The sequence below is a fragment of the Chinchilla lanigera genome, unplaced genomic scaffold (genome assembly GCF_000276665.1).
Source record: "Chinchilla lanigera isolate Chin_1 unplaced genomic scaffold, ChiLan1.0 scaffold00077, whole genome shotgun sequence".
Classification (NCBI taxonomy): domain Eukaryota; kingdom Metazoa; phylum Chordata; class Mammalia; order Rodentia; family Chinchillidae; genus Chinchilla; species Chinchilla lanigera.
The window spans coordinates 8,671,088-8,691,188 of record NW_004955478.1 but is presented as its reverse complement, the minus strand read 5'-3'; the positions used below and the strand labels follow the sequence as shown (position 1 = coordinate 8,691,188).

Genomic DNA, 20,101 nt, shown 5'->3' with positions numbered 1-20,101 from the left:
TAGGGCTTTCTCAACTCTTTTTCATTCACTCTTTTTCTGTTTGAGTCTGCACTTAAAGCACTGTGGACATACTCGATTTTGTGTATTCTTTTGTAGCTCACTGAACTGTTTTTTTTTTCTCCACTGAACTTTAATGATTATTTTTAAGCCTTTGTTGTATAGTTTGTAGATCAGTCTCTCTTGCTTTCTTGTCTCGTACTCTCATGCTCTCTCACGTGCTCTCTCTCTCCTTCTCTCTCTCCTCTCCTCTTTCTATTCTTTGGTTGTACTAGGGGGTCTTGTGTGTGCTAGGCAAGTGCTTTACCACGGTGCAATATTCTCACCCCTTTTTAAAAATTTTGATTTTGAGTTAGAGTCTTGCTAAATTGCTCAGACTGGCCTCAAACTTACACTCCTTCTACCTCAGCCTCCCAAGTAGTAACTGGGGGTACAAATGTGCACCACCATGCCTGGAAGATCCCTATTTCTTTATGATCTGTTGCATTACTTTGTTCCTTGGTGATATCATGTTTTCCTGATTATTCATGATCCATATGGCCTTGGCTAGGTGTGTATACATTTCAAGAAATAGGCACCTGTTTTAGTCTTTTCAGGCTGGGTGATGCTGGGAAAGACTGTTACCATTTAGCTCATCTAGAGATTCTGCTCAGGCTGTGTGATTTGGTCTGTGAGTGTATTTGCTGCAAGCATCCTTGGTAGGTTTTTCCAGTCGCTAGCTCAACAAGTGAGTGGGACCAGGCCCCCAATCCACATGGACTGATATGGAGCTTGGGACCGTTGAAATGGCCTTGGAGCTTGATTGGATGTGCTAGAGTGGGCCTGAAGACTTGGTCCACAGGGATGAGCCTGGCATTTGTATTAGTGAAGGCTAACCTGAAACCTCATCCAGAGGTTAACCTAGGGGCAGGCTGGGTCCTAGGGTCATGTGGGCTTGATGTTTGGGTCTGTGAGGTCCATCCTAGGGCCAGGGTCTGTAAGTGATAACAGCTCAGTGATCACAATTTTAAATGTTAGCCAGTCAATGTCACCTGAACACCAGTGAACAAGTTTCCACAGAAGAGCATACAGCCAGTCCCTAAGCACTTCTGCATCTACAGATTTGCCAGTTCCTGACTTCCACATTTTTCCAAAAGCCTAGAAAGACACACATAGCTGATAAGAGAGGTGGGTAGATAGGTAAATAGGTAGGTAGGTAGGTAGGTAGATAGATAGATAGATAGATAGATAGATAGATAGATAGATTTTGCCATGACATAAACAAGGCATTAATGTTAAGAATACATCCTAGAAAGATACATAGCATCACAATAAGAAATTAGAGGATTCCACATCTACGTAAGATAGAGTGAACACAGTCTAACCTGTCCTCTTTGAATACAGCTGTAAACCTTGGGCAAAATGCAGGAAACAGCTGCTTTAGGACTACAAACAGTAAATAGTAGTAGCAAAGTTGGGGGAAATTTTGTCAGTAACGAATTTAGGATTATTTTTCCTCTAATGTCTGGTGGCCAGAGCTTAATGTAGCTCGGAAAAAGTGGGCATGAGAGCACAGGAGAAACCATCTCGCTCTGGCTTGAGGAGTCAGAAGGTACTCTGAACACTCAGTGTATGCAAATACCTTTCCTCTCTCTTTTTTTTTTGTTTTTTGTTTTTTGTTTTCCTGTGGCTCCACCTTCCTGTCTTGATAGTAACATTGGGAGCTAACATAAGCCAAACTTCTCAGAGAGGAGAACCTTCTCTGATCAATGGATCTGTGGCCTCAAGCGTGTGACGTCAACTGTGCCACCCCAACTTTTGTCTTCTTACCACTAAGCCCAAGACATACATGTATCATGAAATACATAGCAGAGTCAAGTTACTGTGGCCCCAGATTTTTTCCAGAGTACCCAAAAAGAGGGAACTGGAAAGTAATAGAAAGATTGCAGAAAGGGCACTTCAAAAAGCAAGTTTATAAAGTTGTTACAAATTCTTAGGCTCATTCCTGAGCTCTATAGGTATGGATCTAGTCCTTATTATCATACCAAGACTTTTAGAACTGATCCCAGATAACTGTGCAGGATCCAGACTAACCACTGAGTGGCACACAGTACAGATGAGAATAATACTGCTAAGGCTCTGTAAAGCTGAACTGACATCTCTCTTAGGATTAAAGATGATTAAGAGTTTCATAGCTTAAGACCTTGAGAATGTCTAGATACTACCTAAAACACATACAAAGATTGATATACCAATTAAATATGGAATTGATGTATAAGGAAGTAGGAGGATATCACCTTGCAAGGGAAAGACAATTGATAGATGCCAGTACCACTATGACTCAGATGATGAAATGATCTAACAGATACTTTCGTATAGCTATTATTAAAATGCCTAAACAAGCAGTCTTGTGAACCCTCTTGAAATGAATGGAAAAACATGTCTAAATGATAAAATAGGAGATGCAGAGAACAGCCAAATAAAAAATTTAGTACTATCAAGGGGAAGGATTGAAGGGAAACGGAGGAAATGGGGAGAAAAAGAGGAATCAAGATATATTATGTACAGGTACAAATTCCCTATGATGAATCTGAGCATTATGTCTATGAAAAGTGTACCAGTAAAATTAATTAAAACTTAAAACTAGGAAAAGGGCACACTTGATGAGCTCAGCAGAATAGCGATGACAGAGAAAAAAGAGTCAGTAAACTTGAAGACAGATCAGTAGAAGCTATTCAGACTTACACAGAGAAAAAGATAGGGGGAAAAATAGAACTTCCACAATCTGGAGAACAAGAAAATGTCTAATGTTCATGTCATTGGAATTCCAGAAGAAGAAAAGTAAAAATATGCCGCTTGAACAATATTTGAAGAAACAATGACTAAAATTTGGCAACAGACACAAATGTACAGAATTCAAGAAGCTCGCTGAAGCTGTACATGGTGGCATGTGCCAATAATCCCAGTACTTCGGGAGGCTGATGCAGGAAAATTACAAATTCTAGCCCAGCCTGAGCAGTTTAGCAAGATCCTGTGAGAGTGCAAAATAAAAGGGTTGAGATGTACAAAGATCCTGGGTTCAATCCCCCATATAGGGGGGCACCTCACAGAACCCTAGAACAGGGTAAAGGTAAAGAAATTCACACCCAGTCAAAACTCAAAACTAAAGAAAGGGGGAAAAGTCTTGAAAACATCCTGGAGACATAAAATGAAAACATCCTCCATTTCCTCCCGTCCTGGGGTGAGGGCTGAAACATTACCTATAAGAGAACAATTTTCAATGGCTTCAGGTTTTTCATCAGAAAACATGGCAATCAGAAGAATGTGCCAAAATAGAGGACATAAACGAGAATACATAAGCATCAAAAGGCCAATAAACATACTCAGCTTCATTATTGATGAGGGAAATGCAATTTAAAGATCACATACTAATTTACATTTTTTAGATTAGGAGAGATGAAAAAGCTTATTAAGTATTTATGAGGATATGAAGAAATGAAAGCATTCACTTTTCCTGGGAAATAAAAATTGAGTGCAACTATTTGAGAGAAATTTGGTTGCTTTTATTAAGTTTTTTTATCATTTGATTTACTAATTCTACTTCTTGATCCTGAACTTGTGCACAAGGAGCTTACATCCAATGAGACTGAACATGTGCCAAAGAATGTGGTTTATTGTAGGCTTCCATAAATACTATCAGTATGAAAACTACTTAAATTTTCATTAGTAAGAGAAGAAATAAATTGTGATATATTTATACCATAGATTTCCTGTGTTAAAAAGAATTATAAAGAACTAAATGTATTCATACAAATCAGTTTCAAAACCTAAATATTAAATGAAAATAGCAAATTTCTGAATGCCATGAATGCATTCCCCTTACATAATGTAAACATCTGTGGAAACACATACGTGTAATACATTGAGTATTAAACCATGGATGTAAAGTCGCATACTAAGTTAAGACTAATTTCTTTAGTGAAGGATTTTTGAGGAAAGGAAATTGTATTGGAGAAGAGCATGAAGAAAATATCAGCTCTGTATAGCCACTAGTGTTGTATTTCTCTAAATAATTTCTTTAAAACAAATTGATGCAAATGTAGGAAATTGTTAAGATTTGTTAAGGTTTGGTAGTTGCGTACATCAGTGTGTGTTATGTTTTTCACTATAATTTTGTGTATTTGAAAAAAATCACAATAAAAATTAAATTTGTATGGTTGTGATTACTATAAACATTTTATTATGAATATGTAGAGCAAGGCTTCTCAATTACTAGCACTACTGACATGTTGGATCAAATAATTATTATTGTCAGAGAGACTATCCTGTGAATTCTTGGCTGTTTACCAGTGTCCCCAGCCTATATCCATTTCCAGAAACCAAAAATATCTCCAGATAGTCCCTAAAGTCCCACTTTTGCTCCTGATGGAAAAATCACCAATTTAGAGATTACAAAGTTCTTTCATATATATTAGCTGATTTGAACCTCACAACAACTTTAAGAGAAAAGTAAGATCTCATTTTTACAGATAAGAATGCTGATACTTATAGAATCTCAAAAGTGACAGGTATGAGACTAAAACTCAGGTCATTTTATGTACATGCGGATTTTTTGTGTTCATATGTGAGTATATATTCCCACACATTTCCTAGTAACCTTTGAAATCTAAAAACAGTGCAAATTAGACATTCTAGAAAGTTCTTACTTTTGTATCTCTTTTATAGATACATTGTTTTGTAGCTTACAATTGTGTGATATGGTATGTATCTCAGATTCTTTAGTGATTACTGTGTTCATTGTGCTTTATTTGTGGAAACTTCTCATAATAATTAGAAATTAAGTAATAATTAGATAAATTATAATTAGAAATTGAGTAAAAGGAGTATGTCATCCATAGAGAAGTGTTACATTCTTTTATTCTGCCTCTGTCTTTGTGATATGCAGTTGTTTTCATCCTACATTTGGAGAAAAGTTACCAGTAGAAATTTTGGATGGTCTGCTCATACTTTTTTATTTACTTTTATAGAATATTTAAGCAAAAATAATTGCATACAGAAAATTTTATAACTGTGCTGAATATTCAGATAAATTTTGGCTTTAAATCTGATTATCATTCAAACATATATCACATTAGTTTTTTATGAAAATAGGAAATGATACCACAATATAATTTATAAATTGTGGCTTTCAACAGTGTTTTATTTAGGAACTGTAGCATCAAACAGTAGTATCAAGACTAAAATATGTCCTTGGTTGTATTTCTATATAAATATATAGATGTATCATACAATGTACTTTACACAATGGAGCTAATGTGCCTAAAATTGCAGCTTTGATCCATTTATTTGTTTGTTTGTTTTGTTTTTGAGACAGGGTCTTGTTCAGGCTGGTCTTAAACTTACTATGTAGCTCAGGCTAGCCTCAGCCACTTGAGTGCTGGGATTACATTCATAAGCCACCATGCTAGGTTTGAATATTTAAGAATCATAAAGCTTTACTGAGGGAAGAAGGAATTACACATTTTTAGTCACCTTGGAGATACTTTTCTTAGTCATGGAGAAGATTGAAATGTAATATGTAATTAAGCAGTAAAATCTTGCATTTCTTTAGAGTAGTTTTGGGAACGTTTACAATTTATCCTTAAAATCACCTATAGAGAGCCAATAAAAGGGTCCTGGAACCCATGCTACCATCAAATTTTTGAAGGCCCATAGAGTAGATTATGTATCATTTACAGAGCCTTCCTTTCATCCTTACTGCACTTACTTTCAAGTCATTGCTTTTCACAGATTGCTTTGATTAGCCTACTAATCTCCCTGCTTTTAGAGCAGTTTCTAGGTTACTGCCAGTTTTTATATGGCCCATAATCTAAGAATGATTTTTACATTTCTAAATGCTTGAAAAAATTAAAAGAATAACATTTTGTAACACATATAAATTATAGGAACTTTTAAGTTTTAGTGTCCATAACTATAATTTATTGTAACAAAATCATATGTATTTGTTTAGCCACTCACTTCTGTAAGTTTCTATCCAGTTATACCAGTGCAGCTACTTAAAGGGCTTTTTCAAATGCAGATTATTCTAATTGTGTTTAAAGAGTTTTTTTTTTTTTTTTTTTTTTTTTTTAAATCAAACAGGTAGATCAGGGTTCTTAATTTTTTCCCGGTATAATTTCCAGCATATGCTAGTTAACCCTGTATCATAACATACATAAACTAAAAATGTCCATCTCAACCAGTCCTGGTGGCGCATTCCTATAATCCTAGCATTTGGGTGACTGAATCAGGAGTGTCATGTGAGTTTGAGACTAGCCTGAACTACATAGTGAGACCATGTCTCAAAAAAGGAAAAATAGTAACAAAAAACCAAAAAACAACAACAAAAAGTCCGTCTCATGTGGTTGACTTGGCAAGAGATATTTATGTCAGTGTAATTCACCTCTCCATTAAAAAATAAAAAAATTGTATCATGTTTTCACATGGTAGGCATTATGAAAGAGAGCTAGCTTTTCCCTCCTTTTTAAAATATATGTCTTGTTAAGGCAGCATTTTTCTTGAATTCCTTGTAAAGCATATATAACTAAGTTTGCAGTGACAGATTTCGTAGAAAAATGCAGGATAGATAGATGCACGTTGGGAGCTTTAGTTGTCAAGTACAGGTAACACAGAATGACAAACCTGAAAATTTCTTCCTTATAAATAGAATTTTTTACATAATAGTATCCACTGTAAAGAATGGTAATATAGACCTGAGGAGGCAAGCTTATATTGTCTGCAAAGTGTTCCAGAATTTGTAATGAGGTACTTCAATGTATTTTGGTTGTTGACAGTTCATTGCTAAAAGAAGCTCTCAGTATCTTTTTTAATAGAAAAAAGAGGCGGGGAGGGAGGGAGAAAGCACACACGGACTATGGGGAAAAGTATTTTTCTTTTAAGAGAATAGGTTTTTGATTTATATTGGAAACAAATAAGAAAATCAAATTTAAATTGTAAGACTAAACCTTCATAACATTTTATTAGCCCTGTATTCTGTAAAGGAAGTACTGCTGTAGTTACTGAATTATACTCTTCGAAGGTATTTTTATGTGAGTAAAATGAAATGGAGACGTATTAACAAATTCAACAATTATTTAATAAATTTGAGTACAAGAGAGATATATTAACTCACTGCCTTGGATTAAAATTGAGTTTCATCTTTACTGGTTTTATCAGTTGATTCCAGTTAGTCACCATTAGTTTCAGAGTCCTCATCTGTGAGATAGATTTTTACTTCAGAGAGGTTTGAGTACTATACAGAGTACTTGGTACATAGTAAGTAGTAAATGTTAGCTGCCTGTCTCTCTCTTCTTAGGTATTATAAAGAAGAAATACTTTAAGACTTTCTGATATTTTGGATATAAAGTTACGAAAGTACAAGGCAAGAGATCCTAGACCTAACAGTTAAGTGTGAGTTGGTCCAGTTAAAACACTAAGCCTTAGAAGAAGAATCCATATAAATTACAGAATTGCTTTTTTGGAATATGAAATTAGAGAATTAAAATTTTTAATTTCAACAGATGCACATCACTCATTCTGGGATGATAAGGTACAGATAGATTTTTTTCCCCTTAATTTCTGTTTCACTTATCAAAGGAAAAATTCTTACCTTTGTATTTCATAGAGTATCTTATTTTGTCAACGTATCTAATTATATTTTATTCATATGTAGTAACTTACATAGTGACCGCAGAACCAAAATAATATTTAAACTGATTTGTGTTTTAGAAGTATTTGCACACTACAATGAAGCATATAGCTACCTGTCACTGAGTATTTTCTTTTTACTAAATTATTTTGGAGACTTGACTGATTAAATTAGTGGAATATTTTATAAAGTTGCCAAGGTATTATTGGACTCAGACATGAGCATTACTCACTATTTTAGACTGTCACTATATTTTTGGAATCTATTGACTGAATAACCCTACATTTGTTAGCTAAGGCCTCTGTAAAATAATACTTGTAAAGCATACTTGAGAAATGAATTCAAGTTTTGCGAAGCCTTACATGTAATAACTAACTTAAAAAGAAACTATGTCAGTGAGTCACATGTTTAAAAAGAGACAAATACCAATACACGAGTCTATGACAAAAAATAAACGATACCACAAGTAGATGACAGCCAAGATTAGTCCTTGTTAATTCTGCTTGTAGCTACTAGTTCTCACTCATATATGTGAAAAATAAGCTAAGTAGTTGTATAAAAGAAAGCATAAAGGAAATTGTTAAGTTTTGAATACACTTTAAACTTGGCTAATGTGAAAAGAAATTTATAGGCATTTAGACCATTATGTTAAAGTTTTACCGTTGTTTAGTCTCATTTTTTAAAAGTAGATATATCTTTAGACATTTTCAAAGTACTGCTTTCTGTTTTACTGTGCTTACTTTATTTACAATGAATAATATCTTTTAAAACACATAAATGAAGTTTATGATAGTAAAACATAGAGTCCTAAGGATTGGATTATTTGATGTACTTTAGACAAATAAACAGCTGTCATTTGTTTAGGTATTGCTTTAAATTAGAGTTTATAAACTGGATTTGGTGAACTTCAGAGCTGATAAAATTACTTCATTATATGCTAAGTAGAGTGTACTATGTATAGTGGAGGGGAAAAACACTTGTACTTTCATTAGATTTTTAGGCCCGAATGTAAACTGTTCCTATAATAAGTGTGAGAACTGTTGGTTTTTGTAGAAAAAATTCTCAAATATTTTAATGATCTAGATCATAAGAAATGAAAGCAAATGATAGGAACACTAGTTTTAATATGTAGATGGCATTAGAGAAAATATGACAATCTCGTTATCTGTTTGTTTATGCTCTTTTTTATTTTATGCAGATGGAGGGAGCGAGGAACCGCCCGATCGAAGACAGTCAAGTGTAGATTCACGGCAAGGCCGCTCTGGGCAAGGTGAAAATTTTAAATTTCAACTATTTTTCTAGTCCTTAATTTGAAGACTGAAGTTTTTGTTGGATCTACTTTAGATATTGTAGTTTCTCATTTAGGGTATAAATGATATACTGAAAATTTCTATGTAATATTGATTCAAGGTATAAAAAACTTAAAAATGGTTTTATGTTACTTTAAAGATACTAAGTTTTAAGAAATTTTGAAGCATTGTGGTGTATGTCTAGATAGCACTTTTGTAAACAAGTAGATTTTCAACAAGACCATTTGTTGAAATCTTTTGTTTCATCGATGTAATATATGTTGTTTTAATTCTTAGAAAAGATGGTAAAATTGTATTATTTTGGGATCTTTCTACTAATTTTCCTTTACTTTTTTAAAAATTTTTTTATTTTAAAAATTAAAAAAACAATGAAGATAAAATCAAAACAACACAAAAACAACAAAAATATACATGACCTCAAAATAAAATGTAGGAATTAACAGTGGTTGCTACATTACATACTGTTATCTTCAACAAAGTTGCTCAGTCCACCAGACATAAGAATGTAAGATTGATCAAACAATCAAAGACAGTAATGAGTAATAAAAAAAAACATTGGAAATGATGTAGAGCTTCACCATTAATTTTCCTTTTCAACCTAGAATTTATTGTTACAGGCTTTTAATTTTTTTGAAATGACAACGTAAAAACATTTCATGTCAGTGAAATCTTCTGATAGCCCTTTCCTCAACAACCTATTTAAAATTGCATGACCCTTGTCCATCTCCAAATTCCTTTTTGTCATAGTAATGATCATATTCATATTTACTCTGTATATATTCTGTGTTCAAAACAGAATGAATATTCCATGGTAGCATAGCTTCTGTTTGTTTTGTTTATTGTTGTATCCTCAGTGCCAAAAATAAACATCTGAAATATAGTAGTCATTAAATAAATGCTGTTGAATCAATGAGTTGATCTTTAAGACAATGAGAGTTGAGGACACACCTGATGAAATGCTTTCAGGCCATTACTTACTGAGTTTGGTTTTCAGAAAATCTTTAGTAACAGATAAAATAAAATAAAGTTTAATTTATAAATGTGTACTGTTTTAACCCTATAAAAATTCTAGGTTCATTTACTCCATAGTCTTGGTTTCTGTTTTCTGCAACTTCTCTTTTCCCAAGTTTTAGAGCTGTACTGTTTCTATAAAAATTTTTGTTAAACAATAAAAAGAAATAATATACTTAACCCAACATTTTTCATTCTTAAATATTATCCATGTATTATAAGTGTTAGGAATTTATCTACTTTCTTTTCCCTATAAACATTTTAATATAAAAAAGGAAATTAAGAAAGAAAATGATTGTGTATATAAATCCTAAAAATTAAAAAAATTATAGTGATCATTGTTAAATAATTTTCTTCTTAAAAATTTTATTTTAAAGAGAGTAGTAAATGTCACAGGTATAGATATGTGAAATTATTAATTGATTTTATTCCCAAAGAGTTAAAATCATTTTCAAATCAGTAAGTATAATTAGATTTTAATAACAAACGATGAACTTCAAAAATAAAAGCTGATTTCCATGATCCAAACACAACTACCTGATCTCAATTTCATGTAATCAGGAATTGAATCATTTTCAGAGTTAATTAATAGTAAGAGCGTGTTTTGTACCTTAAGAGATTTTTTCATAATATAGTTATTCAAGTGGAAGAATTTTAAAAGCCATTTGTAATGAAATGAATTAGAAACAAATAACGTTAATAGTGAAATATGAGTGAGCCCCTAGTTGTACCTCACCCGTTTTAGAAACTCATCAAAAGCTCAGCGAAGAAGGCCTGGAGGGGAGACAACATCCATCTAGTTTTAGAAACGAGAGAGTGTATGAATAATTGAAAATTTAACTCTAGATTCATTGCAGTGAAAGTTACAAAACAACCTGACTTACTCTGTGGAGGTCTCATAAAGCTGAAGAATGACAGCATGTGGAGATGGAGGTAAAAGGAAACTTGAACATCGGTTGAAGAAGTAATGAGTTCCAGGGAAGGCCTAAAACCCAGCTGAGCAGCCAGCCGGGCAACTGCGTAGTTTCTCAGCCCAGCCTTGGCAAAGCCTAACATTTATTCTTTGGAAAGGGGAGAAAACAGACTATAGACGGAGATGCCAAGCATAGTTGAGGGAAATAGGAAAATTGGACATCAGCTTTTTTTCTCCTATCTTTATTCTCCTGGACTCAAGCTAATGCCAGTTAGGTCTTTAAATTCCAGCCAGGAGGGTAGAAAAATCTTTTCTGGAGTATCTGACTGAAAAGAAAGACCTACAGATGTACTCATTCGGATTCCTAAACAGCCCAACTAAGACTGCATCAGGCATCAAAACTCCCACTCAGTATTTCAGTCCTATCCTCTTAAATATGAATAGCTAAGTAAGAATTACTAGGTATTTGAAGAAACCTTCAAATGTGTGAAATATGGAAATTAAACAAAATAAAGCAACTTGTAAGTTTCGCAGAGCAGAAATAAGAAAATAATACAGCATGAGACAAGGAGATACTATAAAAATGTAATGTGATGACTTTATAAAATGGCTCCTAACTATTGAAATTCTGATAGCAGAAGTCAAAGCTCCATAGAAATATTAGAAATTAATATTGAAGGAATCTGGAAAAGTAAAACAAAAGGACCAGTGATAGAAAAGATAGGAAAGAAACAGAGTGTTAAGAAACTTACAGGAACCATCCAGGAATTTCAGTATTCAAATGGTAGTAGTTCGCAAATGAAAGAGCAGCAAGAATGGGGAAACAATCACCAACAAAATGATTCAGGAGAACTTTCATACTAAGAACGTGAATTTCTCCATTAAAATGCTTCCATAGACAGTAGATGGGAAGGGACACGAACTAAGGCACATTGTGGTAACATTTCCAATCACTGAGACCCAAGAGATCTTTCGTGATTCTAGGGAGGGAAAGAAACTTCGTCTTGTACAAAATAATAGAAATCAATTGGTCTTTGGATTTCTTAATGGTACCACTGGAGACTGAAGAAACCATCATCTTCAAGCTTCTGAAAGAAAATAATTTTAATCTTAGAGTTTCAAAAGCATTGAAACTATTAATTAAATATCAGATTAAATTAAAGCCTGACAAGGTAGTATATTCCTGTAGTTGCAGTTTCTCAGGAGACTGAGATAGGAAAATCACAAGTTTGAGGCCAGCTTAGGCAACTTGGGGAGACCCTGTCTCAAAATAAGAAATAAAATGGCTGAAGTATTTTAAAATTAAAATATTTTAAGACATACAAGTTGTCAAAAATAATTGGGCTGTCTTATACCCTTTCTTAGGAATCTTCTGGAGGATGTGATCTATCAAAATTAGAAAATCAGCCAAATAGAAGAAAGAAATTAACTAGGATAGAAAAAATAACAGTAGATAGAAAGGAGGAAAGAAAAATTATAAGTAAGAAAACGGCGGCTTCGGGACACAAAGTTATCCAAGGTCATGATTTCTTTATTCCCTTCCAGAAAACTCACTGGAAAAAAAAAAAAAAAAAAAAGCTTCTAAGAGCATTAAAAATACAATACTTCTGTAATTTGGGCTCTCATGCATTTCTTATATAGATTGAGCCTGTGCTTTTCACCTATAAACAGAGTCTGCATTTGTCCTCTGGTAGTGTAGATGGATACATTCCAGACTTACACCTCAAGGAAAGTGTGCTATTATTTAGGTGCCACACCTTTAAACTTCAAATACATGCAGATGGCTTACATTTGGTATCTGTAGCAGATAGCTCGACTTTAGCAGTATGCGTTCTGGATTGCCCATCTTGAGGACACCACCAAACCACATAAATATTCTCACCCAAAGACCACAACGTGCTGCTCTTTTGTGAGCCTGCATTCTATTTTCTCCGAGTGTAACTTTCTAAACTTTGTCTAATAAATCTATCTATGCCTTTCACTAACACATCCTAAAATTCTTTTCTGTGATGTAAGTTGAGGAACCTACAGCTTACTACAAGGGTAGGGCGAGTTGAGGTCCCCATCTTACCTTTAGGAAAACTCCTTGAAAGCCCATCTAGTGAGCAGAATGGGTTGTAGGAAAGTCAGTAAAGGAGAAAAGTCTTTCAGGATGACAATGTAAAGACAGGGATAGAGAGCTGCCAGTCCAGTTTGGAAGATGTTAGGAACCTCCAGAAAATTCTTCTTTAGATTGATAGCAACCTCACACAGTTTTTTTCAGAAAAGTTTTATACAAGTGAATGGCTCAGAGTTGAGTTAATAAGAAATATTTAAAGCAGTAAGCAAAATAAAGTCCTGAACTTTGAGAAAAATAAATATTGTATAGAGACATCAGAATAAGTCCTCAGTCCTTCGCTAGTGCCCACTGTAGCTGACATCCATGCCAGTCACCTTTTTTGTTTGTTTGTTTTTGTCATTTTGGTGACAGTCTCGCAGTGCAGTTCAGGCTGGCCTTGAGCTCACTTGGTAGCCCAGGCTGGTCTGGAACTCGCAATGATCCTCCTGCCTCATTCTCCCGTGCTGGGAGTACGGGTGTGCACCACCATGCCCGGCAAGCCAGTCACCTTAAATAGTAAACCTTGCCAGTTTTTGTCAGTGTGTGGTTACAAATGTTTTCGTTATCTACTTGATTTAGATCATTATGGTAGGGAAACAGTGTACTAAAAGCAGGGCAGGGAAATCTGGCCTGTGGTTTGTTTTTGTATGGTGGATGGATTTGATTTGCTAAGAACTTAAATTAGTTTTACATCCATGTGAGATTTTGATCTTTAGTTTTCTTATGTTTTGTCTGGTTTTAGTATCAGAGCAATGCTGATTTCATAAGGTGAAAATTGAGAGGCTTTTTTCTCCTTCAGTTTTCTAGAATGTTTTGTATAGAATTGTTACTATTTTGGTTCATCCATAAGTATTTGATATAGTCTCTCAGGAATTCATCTGGGTCTGGAATTTTCTTTTCTGGAAGATTTTAATACAAATTCGAATCTTTAGTAAATATAGGAATATTTAAATTGAGTTTTTTTTTCTTTTTTATGTATTAAGGATTAAACCAAGAGACACTCTACCATTGACCCTAAATTTCTCAGACTGCCCTCAAATTTGCAATCCTCCTGCCTCAGTCTGGCTGATAGTTGGGATTACAGGCATGCACCAGTGTGCCTAGCTGTGTTTCTTCTTGAATGCAATTTTAGTATGTGTAGAATCTATGTTGAAATCACCTCTCTCATCTGATTGGTAGTGTGGGCATTTTTTTCATTTTGTGGTAATCCTTCTGGACCAAGTTTTAGTCAGTTTTATGGATCTCACAGAATTACTTTTAATATTTATTTATTTTATATATAGTTTTTCTGTTTCATTATATTCATTATGCCCTTCTGCCTACTTTGGGTTTAATTCTCTGTCTGTATTTTTAAGGTAGAAGCTGAGTTTATTGATGCTGTTCTTTTTCTTTTCTAGTACTATATATAAGTTTAGTGCTATTAGTTTTCCTCTGTGTGTTTCAGTGGCTCTGTTTCCTAGCTTTTCGTATTTTCATTAAACTCAAAGTACTCCTCCTTCTTTGACTAAAGTGTTGTTTAGAAGTATATTGATATAATTTGCATTCATCTGGAAAATTTTCGGATGTCTTCATTGATTACTACTTTAATTTCTTTGTGGTAAGAGAACATAATTTTTACAAGTTGAATTGTTCTAATTTTTTTTTTTTTTTTTTTTTTTTGGTACTGGGAATCGAACTCATGACCTCAGCCTTGCCAGGAAAGTGCTTATACTGCTGAGCTATATCCCCGGCCCCGAATTGTTTTAAATTTACTAAGCCTGCTTTATGGCCCTGAAAATGATCTGTTTTAATCTGGGAGGTGGTGGACAGTACTGGTGATTGAAGCTAAGGCTTTCACACTGGGCTACATCCTTAGCCCTTTTTAAAACTTCTAATTTATTTTTACTTTTGAGATGTGAGTTGGCTTAATGGCCCAGACTGAGCTCAACTTTCAGTCCTCCTGCCCTAGCCTTCTAGAGTGCCAGGGTTACAGGCATGTACCACCATGTTCTACTTGAGTAGATGTTAAGTGAGCCCTGAACATGAATGTGTATTACACTGTTGTGGCGTGAAAGGTTCTACAAATGCTAATTTGGCAAAGTTGATAATAGTATTGTTCAAATCTTCTGTATCCTTGGCTGATTTTCTGCCTACTTCTGTCAATTATTAAAAGAGGAGTGTTGACATCTCAGATTATACGTGTGGATTTGTTTGTTTCTCCTTGTAGTTCTCTCGCACTCCTCATACCATTAATCCTTTGGTTATAAAGGAGAATTTCCCACTTTCAGATTTTTATGTCTTTAGGCGTAGCTGCCGTTTGGGAAATGGGCTTACCTGGGCACAGGTCTCACTTTTCCACTTTCTAACCAAAGGAGAAAGACTTACCTTGTATTCTTTTTTGTTTGTTCTTGCTATATAGTTTTAGTATTTAAATTCAGGCTGGGAGTTTTCAGGACTTAAACAAAAAACAAAACAGGAAACATCACTGAATTGGTAATGTTTTGGATTCTGGTTTTCTTTCAGAGTTTGTGTATTTCCTTTCTAAGTCCTCGGTGTGCTATCTTATTCTTACAGAGGTTTTCAGTTACATTCAGGGGCTTTAGTTACATTTGATTAAGGTGGAATGTGCTTATTCCATCTTAACCTAGACCCCAAACCCTTCCAATTTTATTATATAATAATACGGTGTTTGCCTGTCTGGAGCAATGATACTCAAAATATTGAATAACTAGAAGGCTATAAATATCAATCAAATAAGACTGATGCTAATCAGTTCAGAACAAATACTGATTCTACATAATTGATATCCCCATATAAGTGCATGTTACCTGATAATGGGCTCTGATTGTGGCTCCAATTTTTATTTGGTGTTTTTTTCTTCCAGTAATAGACATGTAAGGTATCGCTTGAGTGTGCCAGTGCCTTACCTTCTCTCCTTTGTGTGTTAATCAGCTATGTTGGTTTCTGATCTGACTCTGAGGGTACAGTGTGTTCTGCACTTGATCTTACAAAAGACTAAAAAGCAGTGGTACAGTGTACTGTGACTCACACGCAGCAATACTTACTGCTCCTGTGTAGGGACAGAGACCTCGGTGTTTTCTGTTTATTATGTTACATGCAGGAGATGGCCTGGGTATTTACACTCTACTTATTTAGGTTGCTTTCCTAGGTGCTTCTGCTCCTTGCGTCTCTTGCTTCTATCCTTAAACCAAGTCCTGGAAACATGAGGTCAGAGTTACCTTCTTGCACATGCTCTGGGGCACAGTTCCTCAAGCAAGTTGAATTTTGTTTTTATTTTCCATGCTCTCTTAATATTTCTCCTCAAGTCTTGGCATTTTGTTTTATTTTATAGTGCTTTAAATATTTCTTCCTTAAAATGAACTTTTGTCGTTTCCATACTGCTATATTGTTTCCAAAGACATTTTTTTCAGTACTGGTGATGGAACCTAGGGCCTTCACACTGAGCTACATCCCCGGTCCTTTTTCCTTTTCATTTTTCAAAAAATTTATTTTTTGGTTTTTTTTTTTTGGCACAGCTTGCTCTATAAGTTCAGGCTGGCCTTGAGCCATGTAGCCCATGCTGATCTCAAACTCATGGCATTCATCCTGCTTCCTTTTTTCCAAATGCTGGTATTATGGGCATGCACCACCACACACAGCTATGTTGTTTCTAAATTACCATCATTTTGTATAACAACTATTAATCTAAATTGCCATCACTTCTTTCCTTTACTATTACAATGGCATACTAACCTATCATACTATTTCCATTTTTACTCATAAACGGTCTGTTTTTCCATTGGATGGCAGTAGTGCTCTTACTAAACAAATTGAATAATATATTTACCCAAAATTGAAGAAAAAGTAGTTAGTGGCTCCTTACATTGAGAATAAGCTCCAGAGCTATTATTTTTTTGACAAAGGGGACAAGTCCCTTCACTGGAATAAAGATATTCTTTTTAACAAATGGTTCTGGGAAAACTGGCTTTCCACATGCTGAAGGTCAAATATAGACCCATGTCTCTATGCACTAAACCCAAACCAAAATGGATCAGAGAACTAAACATTAGAACAGAACATATTGTCTTGAAGACATAGGCACAGGCAAAGACATTCTGAATGAAATCCTGGTTGTACAGGAAATAATTCCAAGAATCAACAAATAGGATCACATCATATTAAAAAGCTCCTCACAGTGAAGGAAACCACCCACAGTGAAGAGATAGCCTACAGAATGGGGAAAAAATTTTACCAGCTATTCAGGCAAAAGACTAATATCTAGAATACATAAAGAACTAAAAAAAATTAGACCCCCCAATTTGAAGACCCAATTAAAAAATAGGCATCTGAAATGAATAGATACTTCTCAGATGAAAAAATATAAATGGCCAACAGATAGATGGAAAAAATGTTCAACATTGCTGGCTGTTGGAGAAATACAAATAGAACCACTGAAATTTCATCTCACTTCAGATAGAATGGCTGCCATCAAGCAGTCAGCCAATAAAAAATGCTGGTGAAGCTGTAGGGGAAAAGGAACTCTTCTCCATTGTTGGTGGGACTGTAAATGGATAGAACTACTATGAAAATCAGTATGGGGAATCTTCAGAAAACTAAAAGTAGAGGTATCTTCCCAAAAGAATTAAAGACATCATACCACAGTGATGTATGCATACTCATGTTTATAGTAACACAATTCATAATAGCTAAATCCTGGAAACAGTATGTGTTTTAACAGATGAATGGGTTAAAAATGTGTTCTGTATAAATATTGGAGTACTACTCTGCCATAAAGGATAAGCTTAGATGGGTGTGGTGGTGTATGCCTATAATCCTTACACTCCAAAGGCTGAGGCAGGAGTATCACTATGAGTTTGAAACCAGCCTGAGCTACATAATAAATTCAAAGTGAGCCTGAACTGCATATTGGGACCCTATGTCACAAAGCCCAAAGAAAAAAGAAAGAAGATAAATAAACTTGAGTCATTTGTAGGAAAATGGATATACCTTGAGGTCAAACTGTTACATGAAGTAACTCAGATACAGAAGCTTAAATATTGCATGGTTTCTGTTATATGAAAATCTCTGTCTTTCTGTCTGTCTGTCTATTTAAAGTACGAGACAAAGACAGGTAATAGGAAAAAAAGAGAAAGAAAAAAACAAAGGCTTTATAATCCAGTGCAGATAATGTATTTAAAAGTGTACTTTGGCTTAGTGCAATTGTCTTACATGTACTATATGTTCTTAAGCCTACTACTCTGGTTTTCAATCTGTATATATGATAATTAATTTTATAAGCTCTTCTAAGACAAATAAATGAATCTGATGCTGGAAAAATAAAAGGAGGTGGAAAGAGGAGGAAAAAAGAAGGGAATTGAAATACGTATGTGTGCCAAGTCCCTACAGTAAATGTAATCTTTGTACTGCAACATGTACTGATAAAAGTAAAAAATAAAATAAAAAAGCGAGAGAGAAAGCTCTGAAGTCCTTATCATTTCCTATGTGACCCTTCCGGGTTTGCCCTTTTTCTAGTACTCTAACTCTGCTCCTACCACGTCCTCCCTTACTTATCTTGTTTCAACTGTGCTGGCCTTTTTGCTCAATATGTTGAGAATGTTGTCTTAGCAAAGCTCTTTCCTGCATAAAAGGCTGCAGATTTCTACTTGGGTAAAATGAGACTTTCTGTGATCATCATATCTAAACACCCGGCTCTAACCTTCATATTACTTAATCACTATCTGAAATGAAGCTGTTAATTACTTATTGTCATCTCAACTACTAGGAGTAAGGTTTCTTGTGAATTTCCTAGGACACTGTAGCCCTAGGACACAGGCATGTAAAAATTTATCAGTATTTTGTTAAATGAGTGAGTGAATGTCTTGTGCTTAGTGTGCTCAGGAAAGTATGTATCTAGGCCAAATATTGACCTAGTTAGTATTCACTGCTATTACTTTTGAAACTGAAAAAATAAAGTAGTGCTGAAAATTTGTTGAAATGTAAGCATTTGGTCCGAACAGTCCATAGTCTATTGATTTACGAACTGAGGCTTTTGTATATAGCTGTAAAATTAATGGTACCAATTTAATCCCAGTATGACCTCCTAAAGTTGGGTGATTATTTTCTACTTTCTAATAGTGTATTGTATATAACTGAGTTATATTTTTTACTATAGTTTGTCTTAATTTGTCTTTTAGATCTGTTTTTCCTAGTAACCTAGTTCATTAGCAGTAGGGTCGTTTTATCTAACATGGTACTAATGCCTTGTATTTAGGTCATTAAATATGATGAAGGGAGCTCTAGAATTCTTGTTTTGGTTATTTCAGGAATATTTAGCTACTTCATAATTTTTTGTTATATCAGTTCTATTTTATGCATTAAATATTTTCATATAGGTTATATGTACGTGAATTTAATTAATTTTGTTGTAGATATTAGATAGGTGCATGAACCAATGTGGTAGGGTTGAAACCTAGTTCTTACTCATTTTTGTAAAAATACCAGGAGGCAGCTATTAGGACTTGATATACAAGGTGTGTATGAATATAATAATGCCCATGAAACAGCTTATGTTGGAAAGATTGGGAAAATATATATGGTGTTTGGCTTTGCATGATTCTCATGATTTGTAGCCCACTTGAATTGATTAATACATGCTGGTGTATATGTAGTAATATTCAACTGTCAGATATACCATATTCCAGTTCTCTTTACTTGCAGACTTGTAAAATATTTAGAAGATAAGAGATGTTATATCCTTGAAATACATACAAATTATACTTCAGTCTGGAAAATTATAAAAATTTCTTTATTGAACCATCTGGTTAATTATAATGATGAGAAAAATTATGTTCAGACTCAGTGTATTATTTTTTCTCTTAATGTTAGAATAGATATAGTAGTGTCACTAATGTATAGGATTGTTTAGTCATTTTAGTAGTTTATCATTCAGATAAAAATCATTTAGGGTTCAATGTAAATTGCTTTAGAAATAAAAAAAAATGAATTTAACACTTAGTAGTATGTATGTAGCACATTACACAGTAAGTGCCTCCACATAATCAGTTTAATTTACAGAATAATACTGTAAAATCTGTATTATTTTTCATAGAAAAACTCTATTTTATATT

The 20,101-nt window shown here is 34.2% G+C and overlaps 1 protein-coding gene across 6 annotated transcripts in view; it reads left to right on the top strand.

The window, feature by feature from the left end:
* The window catches only part of Tanc2 (tetratricopeptide repeat, ankyrin repeat and coiled-coil containing 2), a 386,320-nt gene that overhangs the window by 65,944 nt on the left and 300,275 nt on the right, over positions 1-20,101 (top strand). For all 6 annotated transcript variants that reach the window (XM_005402230.2, XM_005402228.2, XM_005402226.1 and 3 more), the window contains exon 2: positions 8,862-8,933. In XM_005402230.2, coding sequence (XP_005402287.1) covers positions 8,862-8,933 — 72 coding nt within the window. The remainder of the gene's footprint in view (positions 1-8,861; positions 8,934-20,101) is intronic.